The 21,424-nt window shown below is 47.9% G+C and overlaps 1 protein-coding gene across 2 annotated transcripts in view; it reads right to left on the bottom strand.

Moving 5' to 3' along the window:
- rims3 (regulating synaptic membrane exocytosis 3) overlaps positions 1 to 21,424 on the bottom strand; it is a 229,565-nt gene that overhangs the window by 98,039 nt on the left and 110,102 nt on the right. Inside the window, exon 3 of one of the 2 annotated variants that reach the window (XM_080211686.1) lies at positions 1,745 to 1,819. The exons of the other annotated variant lie outside the window; for it this stretch is intronic. Within the exon in view, the coding sequence (XP_080067812.1) occupies positions 1,745 to 1,819 (75 nt within the window). The remainder of the gene's footprint in view (positions 1 to 1,744; positions 1,820 to 21,424) is intronic. 2 annotated transcript variants of the gene reach the window in all.

Genomic DNA, 21,424 nt, shown 5'->3' with positions numbered 1-21,424 from the left:
ATAGACAAAGCATACCATTCATAGAGAACAAAATGAGAGAGTGCAGAATGTAGTGTTAGAGTCATAACTGAAGTGTAGAGAAAAATCAAGTTAATACAAAGGAAATCCATTCAGCAGCAGGGAAGAAGCTGTTCTTGAGTTGGTTGGTGCGTGACCTCAGACTTTTGTAATGTTCTATGTTGTAAGTGACCAGGCTGGAATCAGTGGAGTGTGAGTGTGTAAACTTGGGTCTATGGGGAGTGAGGGTGTGTGCATCCCTGGGGCTGTGAGGTTGCAGTAGGAGCCTGGATGCTGTTTGGTGCAGATTCCTACGGCTGTTACACTGTGTACACTTCTACTCAATCAAGAACTCCTCCAGCTTGTAACCTGCCACACTGAGTCACCTCGAGTCTCTCTACTGATGGGACTGGTGAGATTTTCCTTTTTTTAAGAACTTGGAACCACCTTGAATAAGTTCGCCAAGCGGTGACAATACTTATTTAACTCCGGGGATCAGCGGCCCCAGAACTATTTCTGCCTGTTGCCCTGGAAAGAAGCGGTCCAGACTGTCACTGTGACTGTCACTGGCTGATTACTTATTCCTGATTTCAGTAACACAGCGCTGTAGCAACAGGCACACTTCAGGTGCGTTCAAGTTGTTCAGGCCTTTTATTGTAAGTCCACCTCTGGAAGAATTTAAAACACGTTCTCTTCCTTCCCTGAAAGGGGGTCAGCTGTGCGGGGGGGTTGGGTGGGGGGAACCGGTAGCGATCTCACGGATCGCTGCCTCGGACTTCTGCAGGTTCGAACCCCACTCCGGTGACCTGCGGAGTGCAGTAGTAAAGGAGTGCTGTACGGTCAGAGGTGCTTTTCCTTGGGTGAAACGTTAGGGCAAGACCTTTGTCCGCCTCATCGGCTGAAACGGAGAGGGGGGGGGGTGATCTGGCCGGGTGCCAGCTTGCTCCTCGCGGGATCTTGCTGTGCGCACATTTCCTGCTGTCTTTCCCACATGACAACGGTAGCTCCACTTCAAGAAAGTGCTCCACTGGTTGTACTTAGTGAACTGAACCTCACTCTCGACATTGAATGTGCGTCATTAAAACGTATTTGTTAATGGGTTGGCTGGTTCTAATCGGTTGGGAGGTTTGGTTGCTCTGTGTTCACCATTACTGGGCAGTATTTAACGGGGACCGTGTCTGGAGGTGTGACAGCCAGCGAGACCCCCCCCCCACCTCCTCCCCGACCCCCAGCATGTTCAGGAAAGCCCCCATGTCACCCACTACTCAGGCATCTGACAGGACGGCAGTGGGCCTTCCCCTAGGATCAAGGACCTCAGGGGTGGCAGTCCAATCAGAAGCCGGCACTCAATCGAACGGCAACGCCGTGGGGTGGGCGGTGTCTGTTACTGGTACGGCATCCACCCGAGGCCTAGTATCGTCGCTGCGTCCCGGTCTATAGGTGAGGGGTGATGGAAGGGGGCTTGCAAGGATAGGGGGCAGGAGGTCAAGGGTGGCAAGGGAAAGGGGGTGATTCTCAGCAGGACCCCCAATGTTGGGTACCTTGATCAGGCAAGCAGTACCACACAGGTATGTGTGCGTAGATGGTTAACACCAGCGTTGGTGAGTGAGGCCCAGAGGTGGGCATTAACTCACCACTAGTGTGGGCAGTGCACTCATCCGCTCGGGCAACAGTAATCCCATCAATGCTCCTGCTCACGTCGCCTCTCATTCCCCCTTTAATCTATCAGCCGAAATGGGGAACTCACCACGTGGGGCAATCATGGGCGCAAGCCAGTGTCCTACGATCCCTTGGCACAGGACAGCAGAGATATTCTTGGGAGCTAAAAGAGAGCAAACAGACAGGTTGTTACATCGGATCTACACACACACACCGCGAGGGACTCCTGCAGCTCCTTCACCGCGGAAGAAATGGCCAGTTTCGCAAAGGGGGGGGTGGAAACGGTCTGAATATCGCAGCGCGCTCATTTCATTTCGCATGTTTCGTTTCGCAGCTGATCGCATTACTCAGTAACATCACTCAGGGCATGACGAACGGAGACTGGTTTTTAGGAATGCCGGCAGTGTTTCCTTTGAGTCACACCTCGGCTCAATTCGGGATGATGTTACCATTCCCCCATTGGTGGGGGTGGTGGTGGTGGAGGGTGGGACGGGGGGGCACTCTCAGACTGAGGGGCAGGCCACTTAATGAGGAGGAATTTCTTCATTCAGGGAGTTGTAAATCTTTGGACTTCCCTACCCCAGAGGACTGTGGAAACTCAGATTTCTGGATAGTAAATACATCAAGGGATATTGGTGTTGAGGAGATTAAGTACGATCTAGTTAAAAGGGAAAGCAGGCTTGATGGGCAGAATGGCCTAGGCCTGCTTCTATTCCCTCCTATCCAATGGTTCAATGTACAGAAAGGTTCCACAAACAGCAATAAGATGATTGGCCAGTTCATAGCTTTTCTTTTGGCCACAAGGACTGGTTTGGACGATTAGTCAAAACATCGAAACGTCCGGCTGGCTTGGGATAGTTCCACGGGGCTTTCCAGACGTGAGAGAAGACACAGGACTGTGTCTGATCACCTCGACTGGAAGACGGCACCTCCAACACTGCAGCACTCCTTCAGTACTACTACCGCAGTGTCAGCCTGGATTACATAAGAACATAAGAAATAGGAGCAGGAGTCGGCCATCCAGCCCCTCGAGCCTGCCCCGCCATTCAATAAGATCATGGCTGATCTGTCGTGGCTCAGTTCCACATTCCCGCCCTCTCCCCATAACCCTTAATCCCCTCGCTTATCAAAAACCCATCAACCCGCGTCTTAAAAATATTTAGCGAGGCAGCCTCCACCACTTCAACGGGCAGAGAATTCCAGAGATTCACCACCCTTTGAGTGACGAAGTTCCTCCTCAACTCCGTTCTAAACCGCCTCCCCTTTATCTTGAGGCTGTGCCCCCTAGTCCTACTGTCCTTTCTGAGCGGGAAGAGTCTCTCCACCTCTATCCTATCCATCCCATTCATCATCTTATACGTCTCAATGAGATCTCCCCTCATTCTTCTAAACTCTAACGAGTACAAGCCTAGTTTATTCAGCCTCTCCTCATAGCTCAACCCCCTCAACTCCGGCATCAGCCTAGTAAACCTCCTCTGCACTCCCTCCAAGGCCAAAATATCCTTGCGTAAGTACGGCGACCAAAACTGCACACAGTACTCCAGCTGCGGCCTCACCAATGCCCTATACGTGTCTGTCAAATGAGAGTTGAAGCTTTCTGATGGGGTGATGGGAGTGCTATCACTGCGAGACAAGTCGGCATCTCTGAGATGAGAATGGGGGAGGGAAACATCTTCAGTGTAGGAAACAGAGTCCTCCTTTTCTCACACTGCTGGTGTGTAATAGACGAGCACTAATGTAGCTCACACGAGGGATTGTGGTCAGTGCAGACTCGATGGGCTGAAGGGCCTTCTTCTATGACCTATGAGGTGAACCCTGCGCCACAGAGTCACTGGGCACTGCGGTTATTGTTTAATAACAGAGAATCAATACAATAACTTCAGGGGTATCAGGGAAGCCAAGCTGTGGCTGACACTAGTCTGTATTTCTCTGGTGTATAATGCGCTGTTATTATGTAAAGAATAATGCGGCTGTTTCAGCCGTTCTGGACACAGTAACTGACACATGGGTAAGTGACTGGGCTTGGCTCTGAACAACTGCAGTATTTTTTCCACTTTAATGCAGGGAATGGTCTCGATATAAAGTGCTGCATAAAGTGAACACTCAGTTCTCTCACCCTTAATAATTCAGCGTTTCTTCCGACACAGACAGCAAGCCGGTGAACTCGGAGACAAACACGACCGCAAAGTTTTCCACCGAGACGTTGAGCGACCCAGATGAAGTCAAATTATTTGGTTTTGAGTTTTTGATCTGCAGCCCCCACTCCTGCAGGCCCTGTGGAGTGAAGCCTCTGAGCACTGGATTCATATCCAGCAGAGTTCTCTTTCTGGTCAGAGTGAATCACATCGAGTTAGGGTCCCCAAGTCTAATATCTGCAGAAAATGCAGATGTATGGGATTGAGGGTAATCTAGGAAATTGGATTAGGAATTGGCTATCAGATAGGAGACAGAGGGTGGTGGTTGATGGTAAATATTCGTCATGGAGTTCGGTTACGAGTGGTGTGCCTCAGGGATCTGTTTTGGGGCCACTGCTGTTTGTAATTTTTATTAATGATCTGGATGAGGGTATAGTTGGGTGGATCAGTAAATTTGCTGATGACACCAAAGTCGGAGGTGTGGTAGATAGTGAGGAAGGGTGTCATAGTTTGCAGGAAGACTTAGACAGGTTGCAGAGCTGGGCCGAGAGGTGGCGGATGGAGTTTAATGCGGAAAAGTGTGAGGTAATTCACTTTGGTAGGAATAACAGATGTGTCGAGTATAGGGCTAACGGGAGGACTTTGAATAGTGTGGATGAGCAGAGGGATCTAGGTGTATGTGTACATAGATCCCTGAAAGTTGGGAATCAAGTAGGTAAGGTTGTTAGGAAGGCGTACGGTGTCTTGGCGTTTATTGGTAGGGGGATTGAATTTAGGAGCCGCAGCGTCATGTTGCAACTGTACACAACTCTGGTGCGGCCGCACTTGGAGTATTGTGTGCAGTTCTGGTCCCCAAATTATAGGAAGGATGTGGAGGCTTTGGAGAGGGTGCAGAGGAGGTTTACCAGGATGTTGCCTGGTATGGAGGGGAGATCCTATGAGGAGAGACTGAGGGATTTGGGGTTGTTTTCGCTAGAAAGAAGGCGGCTAAGAGGGGACCTTATTGAAACATATAAGATGATTAGAGGTTTAGATAGGGTGGACAGTGATAGCCTTTTTCCTTGGATGGAGAAAGCTAGCACGAGGGGGCATAGCTTTAAATTAAGGGGTGGTAGTTATAGGATGGATGTCAGGGGTAGGTTCTTTACCCAGAGGGTGGTGAGGGATTGGAATGCCCTGCCTGCTGCAGTTGTAAATGCGCCTAGTTTGGGGGCGTTTAAGAGATCCGTGGATAGGTTTATGGACGAAAAGGGATTGGTTTAGGTTAGTGGGTCATTGTTTTTTAACTGGCCGGCGCAACATCGTGGGCCGAAGGGCCTGTTCTGCGCTGTAATGTTCTATGTTCTAATATCCTATTCTCCTATTTCGATCTGCAGCCCCCACTCCTGCAGGCCCTGTGGAGTGAAATCTCTGAGCACTGGATTCATATCCAGCAGAGTTCTCTTTCTGGTCAGAGTGAATCACATCGAGTTAGGGTCCCCAAGTCTAATATCCTACTCTCACTAAACAGGGAATCCATAACCCGTCTGCTCGCTGGGGGAACGGACCATCTCGCTGCCCTGTCCTAAGCACCAACATTTCAGAGAGATGTGAGAACATTAGAGAGTTGGTTCCAAGGATGATGTTGCCTGGATTGGGAGGCATGCCTTATGAGGATAGGTTGAGGGAGCTGGGACTCTTCTCCCTGGAGAGACGAAGGTTGAGAGGCGACCTGATAGAGGTTTATAAGATGTTGAGAGGAATAGATAGGGTGGATTCTCGGAGGCTATTTCCCAGGGCTGAAATGGTCGCTACGAGAGGACACAGGTTTAAGGTGCTGGGGAGCAGGTACAGAGGAGATGTCAGGGGTAAGAGGATGGTGAGTGGAATTGGCTGCCATCAGTAGTGGTAGAGGCGAACTCGCTGGGATCTTTTAAGAGACTTCTGGATGAGTACATGGGATTTAATGGGATTCAGGGTTATAGATAGGCCTGGTAGGTAGGGATATGATCAGCGCAACTTGTGGGCCAAAGGGCCTGTTTGTGCTGTAGTGTTCTATATTCTATGAATAACCTCAGCTACCCAGATAGATTGGAGGAACTGATGGAGATAGTCAAAATCATAAAGGATCTGCACAGAGGAGACAGGGCGAAACAGTTCCCATTGGTAGAAAGGCTGGCAATCAGAGGGCTCGGATTGGAAGCAAAAGCAAAATCAGGTAAAATGTGTTTACGCAATGAGCGATGAGGGTCAGGAACGTGCTGTGTGATAGTGTGGCAACGACAGATTCAACTGTAGCTTTCAACTGGGGGTCCATAAGGAGAAAGAAATGACATGGCTACAGGGAAAATGCAGGAGAGTAGGTCCAGTTGAGTTGCCCTTGTAGAGGGCCAGCATGGGCACAATGGACTGAATGGCCCCCTCCAGTGTTGCAACCATTTTACGATTCTATAGAATCATAGAATCCCTACATTACAAAAGGAGGCTGTTCGACCCATTGAGCCTGCACTGATAACAATCCCACCCAGAGCCTATCCCCGGGTTACAGGAACAGGGCTGGGGTGGGAATATTACCCCGTCTACAGAAATCTGCCCCTTTTGACAAGAATCTTCCCATTTCGCAGGAGCTGGTTCCTTTAACAAGAGTCTGTGCTTTCAAAAAGAGTTGTCGTCTTTCACCAGCATTCACCTGTTCTCTGTCCCTTCAATAAGAGTCCATACATTCGACAAGATAGCGTCTCGTTGGTGAGCTTACTATCTCCAACAACACTTTATCCTTTTGACAACACTGCATTCCAATCAAAAATAGTCCATCATTTTCACAAGTATCCATTGATGAAAAAATCCGTTTTGTTTGACAGGTTGTGCACCTGTAATGATAGTTAGCTCCTTGAGACTGTCTATTCATTCAGGGACCATCCACTTGTAAAGCTGACATTCCTATTTGTTATCATTCACAATCTTTCACTGAGAAAAGGAGGTAGCTGGGGCCATAGATTCATTCACAAAGCCCCAAGAACAGAATACAGACTCCCTTCACCTTCTCCTCCCTCCAGATAGAAGCCCCTTGTTATATATATATATCTAAGAATAACATGCCTTCCCCAGCTGGTCACGGCTGCTCTCACTTACAGCAAGAGCATGTGCTTCACTGTGACACAATTACAATATTATTTGTGTTCATCACAGAATGATAGAACCCTACAGTGCAGCCAACCCTAGCCTGCACCAACCACAATCCCATCCAGGCCCAATCCCCCTGTCTTTACCCTAGCTAGTCCCCCTGAAACTAAGGGGCAATTTGCGATGGCCAATCCGCCTAACCTGCAATGTGGGTGGAACCCGGAAGAAACCCATGCAGACACGGGGAGAATGTGCAAACTCCACACAGACAGTGACCCAAGCTGGGAATTGTGGGCGGCACGGTGGCACAGTGGTCAGCACTTCTGCTTCACGGCTCCAGGGTCCTGGGTTTGATTCCCGGCTCGGGTCACTGTCTGTGTGGAGTTTGCACATTCTCCTCGTGTCTGCGTGGGTTTCCTCCGGGTGCTCTGGTTTCCTCCCACAGTCCAAAGATGTGTGGGTTAGGTTGATTGGCCGTGCTAAGAAATTGCCCCTTAGTGTCTAGGGATTAGTGGGTAAAATATGTAGGGATATAGAACATAGAACACTACAGCACAAACAGGCCCTTCGGCCCACAAGTTGCACCGATCACATCCATACCTACCAAGCCATAGAACTATCTGTAACTCCCAATCCCATTAGATCCCATATACTCATCCAGAAGTCTTTTAAAAGACCCCAGCGAGTTTGCCTCTACCACCACCGACGGCAGCCGATTCCACTCACTCACCACCCTCTGAGTGAAAAACTTACCCCTAACATCTCCTCTGTACCTGCTCCCCAGCACCTTAAACCTGTGTCCTCTCGTAGCGACCATTTCAACCCGGGGAAATAGCCCCTGAGAATCCACCCTATCTATTCCTCTCAACATTTTATAAACCTCTATCAGGTCGCCTCTCAACCTTCGTCTCTCCAGGGAAAAGAGTCCCAGCTCCCTCAACCTATCCTCATAAGGCATGCCTCCCAATCCAGGCAACATCCTTGTAAATCTCCTCTGCACCCTCTCAATAGCTTCCACATCCTTCCTGTAGTGAGACGACCAGAACTGCGCACAGTACTCCAAGTGGGGTCTGACAAGGGTCTTATAAAGTTGCAGCATTACCTCCCGACACCGAAACTCAATCCCTCGATTGATGAAGGCCAGTACACCATACGCCTTCTTGACCACATCCTCCACCTGCGAGTCCGATTTAAGAGTCCTGTGGACCCGGACCCCAAGATCCTTCTGCTCTTCAATACGCCTAAGACTCCTACCCTTGATATTGTACTCCTTCCCATTAGTCCTGCCAAAATGGACCACTACACATTTATCCGTGTTGAAGTCCATCTGCCACTTCTCCGCCCAGTCTTGCATCCTATCTATGTCCCGCTGCAACTTCTGACATCCCTCCAGACCATCCACAACACCACCGACCTTCGTATCGTCGGCAAACTTACTAACCCATCCCTCCACTTCCTCATCCAGGTCATTTATGAAAATGACAAACAGGAAGGGTCCCAGAACAGATCCCTGGGGCACTCCACTGGTGACTGACCTCCATTCAGAAAAAGACCCATCCACAACCACTCTCTGCCTTCTGCAGGCAAGCCAGTTCTGGATCCACAAGGCCAAAGCCCCTTGGATCCCATGCCCTCTCACCTTCTCAAGAAGTCTTGCATGGGGGACCTTATCAAACGCCTTGCTGAAGTCCATGTAAACCACATCCACCGCTCTTCCTTCGTCAATGTGTTGAGTCACATTCTCAAAGAACTCAACTAGGCTCGTAAGGCACGTAAGGATATGGGGGTAGGATTGTGTTCGGTGCAGACTTGATGGGCCGAAGGGCTTCTTTCTGCACTGTAGGGTTCTATGGTTCTAACCACTGTGCCACCATTGACAAGACTCCATCTCATTGACAAAGGTGTCTTCATTCAAAGTCCCTTCCTTAATAGGAAACACAACCCATTCACCAAGATTCTGACAAGAATGCATCTTTCTGCCTCTCTGCTCATCAAGAATCTATCATAGAAACTAGAAGCAGGAGTAGATCATTCAGTCCTTGTAGCCTGCTCTGCCATTCATCTTGATCACGACCAATCATCGAATTCAATATCCTGATCTCTCCTTCCTCCCATATCCCTTGATATCTTTAGCCCCTAGAGCTGTATCTAATTTATTTTTGAAGTTACACAATCATAGAACCCTACAGTGCAGAAAGAGGCCCTTCGGCCCATCGAGTCTGTACCGAACACAATCCCACCCAGGCCCTACCCCCATATCCCTACATATTACACCCACTAATCCCTCGAACCTACACATCCCTGGACACTAAGGGGCAATTTCTTAGCACGGCCAATCAACCTAACCCGCACATCTTTGGACTGTGGGAGGAAACCCACGCAGACACGAGGAGAATGTGCAAACTCCACACAGATGGTGACCCGAGCCGGGAATCGAACCCAGGACCCTGAAGCAGCAGTGCTAACCACTGTGCTACCGTGCCGCCTCAACTACATCTGGTGATAGTGAATTCCACACATTCACCACTCTGGGTAAAATAATTTCTCCTCACCTCAATTCTAAAAGGTTTATCTCTTATCCTCAAACGGTGACCCTTAGTTTTGGACTTTCCCTCCATTAGGGAACATTCTTTCTGAATCTACCCTGTTAGAATTGTATAAGTTTCTATGCGATCCCTTCTCACTCTTCCAAACTTCAGTAAATATAACCCCAACCGACTTAGTCTCTCCGCATATGACAGACCTGCTGTAACAGGAAGCAGCCTGGTAAACCTTCACAGAATCACAGAATACTACAGTGCAGAGATAGTACATTCCAGATCCTAACCACTCACTGTGTGAATCTGTCTCCACCACACTCTCAGACAGTACATTCCAGATCCTAACCACTCGCTGTGTGAATCTGTCTCCACCACACTCTCAGACAGTGCATTCCCAATCCTAACCACTCGCTGTGTGAATCTGTCTCCACCACACTCTCAGACAGTACATTCCAGATCCTAACCACTCGCTGTGTGAATCTGTCTCCCCACCACACTCTCAGGCAGTACATTCCAGATCCTAACCACTCACTGTGTGAATCTGTCTCCACCACACTCTCAGACAGTACATTCCAGATCCTAACCACTCGCTGTGTGAATCTGTCTCCACCACACTCTCAGACAGTACATTCCAGATCCTAACCACTCGCTGTGTGAATCTGTCTCCCCACCACATTCTCAGGCAGTACATTCCAGATCCTAACCACTCGCTGTGTGAATCTGTCTCCACCACACTCTCAGACAGTACATTCCCGATCCTAACCACTCGCTGTGTGAATCTGTCTCCACCACACTCTCAGACAGTACATTCCAGATCCTAACCACTCGCTGTGTGAATCTGTCTCCACCACACTCTCAGACAGTACATTCCAGATCCTAACCACTCGCTGTGTGAATCTGTCTCCACCACACTCTCAGACAGTACATTCCAGATCCTAACCACTCGCTGTGTGAATCTGTCTCCACCACACTCTCGGACAGTACATTCCCAATCCTAACCACTCGCTGTGTGAATACCTCCACCACACTCTCCATGATCAGGAATCGAACTGGACTAGCCAGATAAATACCGTAACTGCCAGAGAAAGTCTGAAGCTAGGAATCCCGTTTTGAGTAACTCATTTCCTGACTCCCCAGAGCCTGTTCACCATCTACAAGGCACGAGGCTTGAACCTTGTGATGTTCAAGGGTGACGCTATACTTTCTACCTGCCTGAATGCTGCAGCACCAACAACACTCTAGGGGCGTAACACTATCCAAGCGAAAAGCAGCCTGCTTGCTTGACACCACATCCACAAACATTCACACTTCCACCACTGATGAACAGTAGCAGCCGTGTGTACCATTGACAAGATGCACTGCAGCAACTCACCAAGACTCATTTGGCGGCACCTTCCAAATCCATGACCGCTCCCATCTAGAACAGAGGTGGGCAGCCTCGTTTGCTGAGTGACCCTTCCTCATCTCAAATGAACTGCAAGATTGAAGACGGGCTTGAATAAAATTGAATAATTTAATATGCGCCAAATATTTCACAAGTTATAGAAAATGTTGAATCATTTATATATTAATAGAACTGTCAGCAACTTCAAGTGGTTGAAATATTTACAGTTTGGACACAGAGGGAGCACACGGCTCTCACAGTCGATGTTGTGAGCAATCAGCAGGCACCTCACTTCACTCGCTTTCGCTTTACGCATATCGTTTCAGTCACACTGGTGGGAAAACGGCTCCGCGGATGGGAACCAGTGTGGCAATCCTGTGTGTGGATGACAGTCAACAGAATGTCTCATGGGCCACTCAGAATATAGATGGGCTGCATGGCCTCCCTGATATCCCCTCAGTACCTGCTCCCCAGCACCTTAAACCTGTGCCCTCTCATGGCAGCCATTTCAACCCTGGGAAAAAGCCTCTGAGAATCCACCCGATCAATACCTCTCATCATCTTATACACCTCTATCAGGTCACCTCTCATCCTTCGTCTCTCCAAGGAGAAAAGATCGAGCTCTCTCAACCTATCTTCATAAGGCATGCCTCCCAATCCAGGCAACATCCTTGTAAATCTCCTCTGCACCCTCTCAATAGCTTCCACATCCCTCCTGTAGTGAGGTGACCAGAACTGCGCACAGTACTCCAAGTGGGGTCTAACAAGGGTCTTATAAAGTTGCAGCATTATCTCCCGACTCCTAAACTCAATCCCTCGATTGATGAAGGCCAGTACACCATACGCCTTCTTGACCACATCCCCCACCTGCGAGGCCGATTTGAGAGTCCGATGAACCCGGACCCCAAGATCCTTCTGATCTTCCACACTGCTAAGAGTCTTACCCTTGATATTATATACCTTCATCCCATTTGACCTGCCAAAATGGACCACTACACATTTATCTGGGTTGAAGTCCATCTGCCACTTCTCCGCCCAGCCTTGAATCCTATCTATGTCACACTGCAACTTCTGACATCCCTCCAAACTATCCACAACACCACCAACTTTTGTGTCATCAGCAAACTTGCCAACCCCTCCCTCCACTTCCTCATCCAGGTCATTTATGAAAATGACAAACAGCAAGGGTCCCAGAACAGATCCCTGGGGCACTCCACTGGTGACCGGCCTCCATGCAGAGAAAGACCCATCTACAACCACTCTCTGCCCTCTGCGGGCATTCCAGTTCTGGATTCACAAAGCAACTTCCCCTTGGATCCCATGCCCCCTCACTTTCTCAATAAGCCTTGCATGGGGAACCTTATTGAATGCCTTGCTGAAGTCCATATAAACCACATCTACCGCTCTTCCTTCGTCAATGTGTTTAGTCACATTTTCACAAAAACTCACCCAGGCTCATAAGAACATAAGAACATAAGAAATAGGAGCAGGAGTAGGCTATCTAGCCCCTCGAGCCTGCCCCGCCATTCAATAAGATCATGGCTGATCTGAAGTGGATCAGTTCCACTTTCCCGCTTGAGAAAGGATATACTGGCACTGGGTTGATTTCGGAGTTGAGAGGGTTGGCTTATGAGGAGACAATGAGTAGGCTGGGGCTATACTCATTGGAACTCAGGGAGATCTTATAGAAACATATAAGATTATGAAGGGAATGGATAAGATAGAAACAGGGAAGTTGTTTCCACTGACGGGTGAAACTAGAACTAGGGGGGCATAGCCTCAAAATAACGGGAAGAGATTTAGGACTGAGTTGAGGAGGAACTTCTTCACACAAAGGGTTGTGAATCTGTGGAATTCCCTGCCCAATGAGGCTACCTCATTGAATGTTTTTAAGGCAAGGATAGATACATTTTTGAACAGTAAACGAATTAAGGGTTACGGTGAATGAGCGGGTAAGTGGAGCTGAGTCCCTGCAAAGATCAGCCATGATCTTATTGGATGGTGGAGCAGGCTCGAGGGGCTAGATGGCCGACTCCTGCTCCGAGTTCTTGTGTTTTTATGCTCTTATAATTAAAACCCCTCATTCTCAATACTGTAAAATATCTTCACACCCTTGTTTTTAATTGCCTGTTTGTAATTTTTATTAATGATCTGGATGAGGGTATAGTTGGGTGGATTAGTAAGTTTGCTGATGACACCAAAGTCGGAGGTGTGGTAGATTGTGAGGAAGGGTGTCGAAGTTTGCAGGGTGACTTGGACAGGTTGCAGAGCTGGGCCGCGAGGTGGCGGATGGAGTTTAATGCGGAGAAGTGTGAGGTAATTCATTTCGGTAGGAATAACAGATGTGTTGAGTATAGGGCTAATGGGAGGACTTTGAATAGAGTGGAGGAGCAGAGGGATCTAGGTGTATGTGTACATAGATCCCTGAAAGTTGGGAATCAAGTAGATAAGGTTGTTAAGAAGGCGTACGGTGTCTTGGCGTTTATTGGTAGGGGGATTGAATTTAGGAGTCGCAGCGTCATGTTGCAACTGTACACAACTCTGGTGCGGCCGCACTTGGAGTATTGTGTGCAGTTCTGGTCCCCACATTACAGGAAGGATGTGGAGGCTTTGGAGAGGGTGCAGAGGAGGTTTACCAAGATGTTGCCTGGTATGCAGGGGAGGTCCTATGAGGAGAGACTGAGGGATTTGGGGTTGTTTTCACTGGAAAGAAGGCGGCTAAGAGGGGATCTTATTGAAACATATAAGATGATTAGAGGTTTAGATAGGGTGGATGGTGATAGCCATTTTCCTCGGATGGAGAAAGCTAGCACGAGGGGGCATGGCTTTAAATTAAGGGGGGGTAGTTATAGGATGTCAGGGGCAGGTTCTTTACCCAGAGGGTGGTGAGGGACTGGAATGCCCTGCCTGCTGCAGTTGTAAATGCGCCTAGTTTGGGGGCGTTTAAGAGATTGGTGGATAGGTTTATGGACGAAAAGGGATTGGTTTAGATTAGTGGGTCAATGTTTTTTTTAAAAATAAGACTGGTCGGCGCAACATTGTGGGCCGAAGGGCCTGTTCCGCGCTGTAATGTTCTATGTTCTATGTTCATGGTATTACCTCCTACTTCTCTCTGTAATATCCTCCAATTCCATTGTCCTTCGATAGATCTGCACTCCTCTGTTTGAGATGACAGTGCTGACTGGTTGAAAAGTAGACTCTGATTGGTAGAGGTTTTGTCATAGAGAATGTACCAGTTGAGGGCGAGTGACAGTTAGCTGCCAAGCATTTGAACTCTCTAAGCCCCATCATGCCAACCAATTCACCTTATGATCTACCTACTCTCATGATCATTATACTAACCATGCCAACCTATGTCCCACTGCCCATAACCATGGGCCCTTCATATTGCATGCCCACCACATTCCCATGGCCCTTTGTAGCTCCTATACCAACTCAGAGCTAACTTAATGTCAACTCATGTTTCTTGCCCACTACCCTTTGCCCTCCATCCAACTCACCTACTATCTCTTGACAATTCTTTGACAGCTTTGACGATCTGACAGTTCATTGATCGCTGAACTGTTCCAATACTTTAGTGGGTAAAATGTGCATGATTATGTTCACTTCTGACAAGTCCAAAGGGTGCCTTATCCCTCCCTAAGGTGCACCAGAACCATAGCCAAAGGGGTACCTTCCCTCTCCAAAGGCTTTCCAAATGAATCCATCAAGCTTAGACCTCCTCTTGCCTGCTCTAGTCTGCACACGCTGGGTTTCACACTGCTGGCCTACCAAAGTCCCACTTCAATGGTGACATTTAGTGATTCAAATGACCGGTTGTATCTGTAAACCGCACATGTATGAGCCCCCGCCCAGTTCTACTCCCCACCCTTCCTTGTAAAAGTGGAACATCTCATGTTCTGGGGTGGGACGTTATATTTTCAGCCGGCCCCGGGGTTTTTGCCAGAATGGAGAGTCTTTCCATCTTATGGTAATTTGGGCCTCGGGTGGATTTGTTTAGCTTATATCGGGAGGGGTTTTTTTGGCTGTGCTCGCCCCGAAATCAGAAAATCCTGCCTGTCAACCTTTCCGTGGTCCGCTCCTCACCTGCTCTGAATCCTGTGGTGGGCAAAGTGGGAAATTTGCCCTGCTCTGTCTTATCAGATCATTGCAGAATGAACTTGTGTAGTTTTGGGCACCAAATTATAGGTAAAAGATAAATGGTTCATTGTAGTTTCATTGAAATGTTATTGTGATGCTGGGTTGGTGCAGAGACTTGAGAAGTCTCTCAAGTTGAGTTCAAGCTGAAGAAGATGACTAGATCTTCAGCAATATTGGAAGATTAATACTGAGAGCGCATCCCTTTTCTCATCCTAGTTCCTGCCCCCGTCCTCTATTCGTGTCTTCATTGATGTGGAGATGTTGGCGTTGGATGGCATCCAATGGGCGGCACGGTAGCACAGTGGTTAGCACTGCTGCTTCACAGCTCCGGGGTCCTGGGTTCGATTCCCGGCCTCGGGTCACTGTCTGTGTGGAGTTTGCACATTCTCCTCGTGTCTGCGTGGGTTTCTTCCGGGTGCTCCGGTTTCCTCCCACAGTCTAAAGGTTGAAGAAATTGCCCCTTAGTGTCAAGGGATGTGTAGGTTAGAGGGATTAGTGGGTATGATATGGAGGTAGGGCCTGGGTGGGATTGGGATTGGGATCGGTGCAGACTCGATGGGCCTCTCCCTGCACTGTAGGGGTCTATGATCTTGGACTGGGTGGAAGCCATCTCATAACATCAGGTTCAAGTCCAACAGGTTTATTTGGAATCACGAGCTTTCGGAGCACTGCTCCATCAGCAGGAGGTGGATTCATATGCTGTTTTTGACATGAATCGGCTGACCAATGTGTTAACCTGTAACTAGCTCCATTTCCACGGGGGTGAGCCAACTATTCCTTCCATTGTTGCCCTACTCTCTTTGGGGTATTTTCTGTTTTTTCCTTGCCCACCCTGTACTCTGATCATTAGCGAGGCAGAATGTGCCCAAGGCTCTTTGAAACGTTTCGGCAATCCGTCTCCCTTTGCGGTTTGAAAACAATATTCAGCATTTATTCAATTTCTCAAACAGAGGAAGCTCTCCGGCTCAAGGCGACGTTGCCAGATATCGCTGCCTGCTCGCAATCCCTTATTGTCTTCCATTCACAACGTTACCATGGCAACAGTGTCTCGAAGAGGCTGGAGGAGCTCACACTGTGAATCTTTCAGGACTGCTCGAGTGAAAGGCCAGTTCGGCCACTCTGCATCAATGGCAGAGCCCTGCCAGACACAACAGCCTGTTTATATCGGAAAGGAGACAGTAATGAGGACAAATTCTCCTTAATATCTGGAGCAGCTGAACTTGAAGCCACGGATTTAACCCCATTTGTGTTTTTAATAAATCTAAATTGATTTTAAAATTGGTGCTGAGATCAGAGAGCTTTTCTCAGCTGAATGCTGCTCGTTGATCAGATGGAAATAGTTCTGAAATGACTGGGAGAAACTGTGCTACATTTAGGCAGCATCTACTCTGCAACAGTTTACCATCAGTGAACTGATAGAGATGATTTAACCCATTATCCCCTCAAGTGTCTCTATCTCTCTTTCTCACTCACCTGCACACACGCACACACACACAGACACACACACAGACACACAGACACACACACACACACACACACACACACACAGACACACACACAGACACAAACACACACAGACACACACACACACAGACACACACACACACACACACAGACACACACACACACACACACACACATACACACAGACACACACACACACAGACAGACAGACACACAGACAGACAGACACACACACACACACACAGACATACACACACACACACAGACATACACACACACACACACAGACACACACACACACACACACATACACACAGACACACACACACACAGACAGACAGACACACACACACACAGACACACACACACACACACACATACACACAGACACAAACACACACAGACACACACACACACAGACACACACACACACACACACACACACACACATACACACAGACACACACACACACAGACAGACAGACACACAGACAGACAGACACACACACACACACACACACACAGACATACACACACACACACAGACATACACACACACACACACAGACACACACACACACACACACATACACACAGACACACACACACACAGACAGACACACACACACACAGACACACACACACACACACACACATACACACAGACACACACACACACAGACAGACAGACAGACACACACACACAGACATACACACACACACACAGACATACACACACAGACACACATTTACACACACACACTCACTCACACACACACACACATTTACACACACACACACGTTTACACACACACACATTTACACACACACACACATACATTTACACACACACTCACTCTCACACACACACACAGACACACACACACATTTACACACACCCTCACTCTCACACACACACACAGACACACACACACATTTACACACACACTCACTCACGCACACACACACATACACACTCACTCGCACACATACACACACATTTACACACACACATACACACACACATTTACACACACACAGACACACACACACACATTTACACACACACTCACACACACACATTTACACACACACTCACACACACATTTACACACACACACACACGTTTACACACACACACAGACACACACACACGTTTACACACACACACTCACTCACACACACACACACGTTTACACACACACACTCACTCACACACGTTTACACACACACTCACTCATGCACACACACACACATTTACACACACACATACACACACACATTCACACACACACACACACATTTACACACACAGACACACACACACATTTACACTCACACACACACACACACATTTACACACACACACACACACTCACACACACACGTTTACACACACACACGTTTACACACACACGTTTACACACACACACATTTACACACACACATACACACACACACTCACTCGCACACATACACACACATTTACACACACACAGACACACACACACATTTACACACACACTCACACACACACATTTACACACACACTCACACACACATTTACACACACACTCACACACACACATTTACACACACACTCACACACACATTTACACACACACACGTTTACACACACACATTTACACACACACATTTACACACACACACGTTTACACACACACACGCGTTTACACACACACACAGACACACACACACACATTTACACACACACACTCACTCACACACACACACGTTTACACACACACACTCACTCACACACATTTACACACACACTCACTCATGCACACACACACACATTTACACACACACATTCACACACACACACACATTTACACACACACAGACACACACACACATTTACACTCACACACACACTCACACACATTTACACACACACACACGCACACACACTCACACACACACATTTACACACACACACATTTACACACACACAGACTCACACACACACACACCCATTTACACACACACTCACACACACCCATTTACACACACACACACTTACACACACACACTCATTTACACACACACACACATTTACACACACACACATTTACACACACACTCACACACACACACTTACACACACATACACACTCACACACACACACATACACACATTTCACACACACACACATTTACACACACACACACACACGTTTACACACACACACACGTTTACACACACACACATTTACACACACACACACACGTTTACACACACACACGTTTACACACACACACATTTACACACACACACACACACGTTTACACACACACACGTTTACACACACACATACACATTTACACACACACATTTACACACACACACATACACACACACGTTTACACACACACATACACACACACGTTTACACACACACATACACATTTACACACACACATTTACACACACACACACATACACATTTACACACACATTCACACACACACACGTTTACACACACACATACACACATGTTTACACACACATACACACTCACACACACACATTTACACACACGCACACACACACACGTTTACACACACACACACACACACACACACACAGTTAGGAGTAGATTTATGGAACAAATACACTTTTTATAGAATCTCTACAGTGCAGAAGGAGGCCATTCAGCCCTCTGAGTCTGCCACCAACCACCCGGGACCCATTGCCATAACCCCACACGTTTACCCTGTTAATGCCCCAACGCTAAGAGTCAATTTAGCGTGGCCAATCAGCCTAACTTGCACATTTTTGGGCTGTGGGAGGAAACCGGAACACCCGGAGGAAACCCACGCAGACACGGGGAGAATGTGCAAAAACAGATCCATAAATGTCAACAATGGGACATCCAGCCATCACCTCCCCACCCTCTGAACACTTTATGTACCAAACCAAACTGAGGGGAGGGAGTGTTTGGCGTGGAGTTCCTAATGAAGAAGGTAAACGTCAGATGTACATCATCGATACTGCTCAAACTTCACTCTGACCATGGACTGGATTAGAGGGTGTGGTCATATTCCAAGGAGGTGAGCCTGGTTGATTTACCAATCACCAACAATGTAGCAGGATGAGATCCATTTCTCTGCTGAATTGGGGAAGATTTAATATTTGAGACAAGCTGGGCGATCCAGCTACTTCTTGACAATGGCCAATGGAAACATGTATGAACGATGTAGCAATAGAGATCGTGAGCTCACCTCCAACATACTAACCAGAGATAGGACATGAGCACCATTCAAATGGTTGCTGTGAACAGTATTACTATACCATTGCTTTGGCCATTTCAAAAACTTAAACTCACCCTCTCAGTTTGTCCATTTCCCACCGTAATAACATGGTTTATTGAATAGTGGAGGCACGGTGGCACAGTGGTCAGCACTACTGCCTCATAGAGCCAGAGACCCGGGTTCGATTCCCAACTTGGGTCACTGTCTGTGCTGAGTCTGCATGTTCTCCCCGTGTCTGTGTGGGTTTCCTTCCACAGTCTGAAAGACGTACTGGTTAGGGTGCATTGGCCGGGCTAAATTCTCCCAAACAGGAGTTAAAACTTGATTTATTAGTGTCACAAGTAGGCTTACGTTCACACGGCAATGAAGTGACTGTGAAAATCCCCTAGTCGCCACACTCCGGCTCCTGTTCGGGGAACACTGAGGGAGAATTTGGCGTGGCCAATGCACCCTAACCAGTACGTCTTTCAGACTGTGGAAGGAAGCCCACACAGACATGGGGAGAACATGCAGACTCAGCACAGACAGTGACCCAAGTTGGGAATCGAACCCGGGTCCCTGGCACTGTGAGGCAGCAGTGCTAACCCACTGTGCCACTATTTTATTGCTGTTAGTATTCAATATTGCACTAAAGGAATGGGAGGTGTGATGACCTCATCCATTAATTAACAGTACACAGCAATGGACAATGCAATGCCTCGTCACCTCGGGCTAAATTTCCATGGAGCTGCGTTGACTTTGGAGACCTTTAAAATTGGCAGACAGGAATTGCCTGCAGAGGCCACACCCGATTTTATTTTTGCCAGTGGGGAGAGGGAGTGAATCACACTCAGTGAGGAACCTGAAATCAGCGGGGCCATTAGAAATGAACATAGAACATAGAACACTACAGCACAAACAGGCCCTTCGGCCCACGAGTTGCGCCGATCACATCAACACCTACCAACCTACAGACCTATCTATAACCCTCAATCTCATTAAACCCCATATACTCATCCAGAAGTCTTTTAAAAGACCCCAGCGAGTTCGCCTCCACCACCACTGACGGCAGCCGATTCCACTCACTCACCACCCTCTGAGTGAAAAACTTACCCCTAACATCACTTCTGAACCTCCCTCCCCGCACCTTAAATCTGTGTCCTCTCGTAGCAACCATTTCAACCCAGGGAAATAGCCTCTGAGAGTCCACCCTATCTATTCCTCTCAACATTTTGTAAACTTCTATCAGGTCGCCTCTCAACCTTCGTCTCTCCAGGGAAAAGAGTCCCAGCTCCCTCAACCTAACTTCATAAGGCATGCCTCCCAATCCAGACAACATCCTTGTAAATCTCCTCTGCACCCTTTCAATAGCTTCTACATCTTTCCTATAGTGAGGCGACCAGAACTGCGCACAATACTCTAAATGAGGCCTGACAAGGGTCTTATAAAGTTGCAGCATTACCTCCCGACTCCTAAACTCAATCCCTCGATTAATGAAGGCCAGTACACCATACGCCTTCTTGACCACCTCCTCCACCTGCGAGGCCGATTTAAGAGTCCTGTGGACCCGGACCCCTAGATCCTTCTGCTCTTCAACACTACTCAGACTTCTGCCCTTGATAGTGTACTCGTTCATCCCGTTGGTTCTGCCAAAATGGACGACTACACATTTATCCGCGTTGAAGTCCATCTGCCACTTCTCCGCCCAGTCCTGCATCCTATTTATGTCCTGCTGCAACTTTTGC

The sequence above is a fragment of the Carcharhinus amblyrhynchos genome, chromosome 24, assembly GCF_965287045.1.
Source record: "Carcharhinus amblyrhynchos chromosome 24, sCarAmb.v2.hapA, whole genome shotgun sequence".
Taxonomy (NCBI): Eukaryota; Metazoa; Chordata; class Chondrichthyes; order Carcharhiniformes; family Carcharhinidae; genus Carcharhinus; species Carcharhinus amblyrhynchos.
Note: the sequence above shows the minus strand (reverse complement) of the source record. Positions and strands in the feature narration are given on the sequence as shown.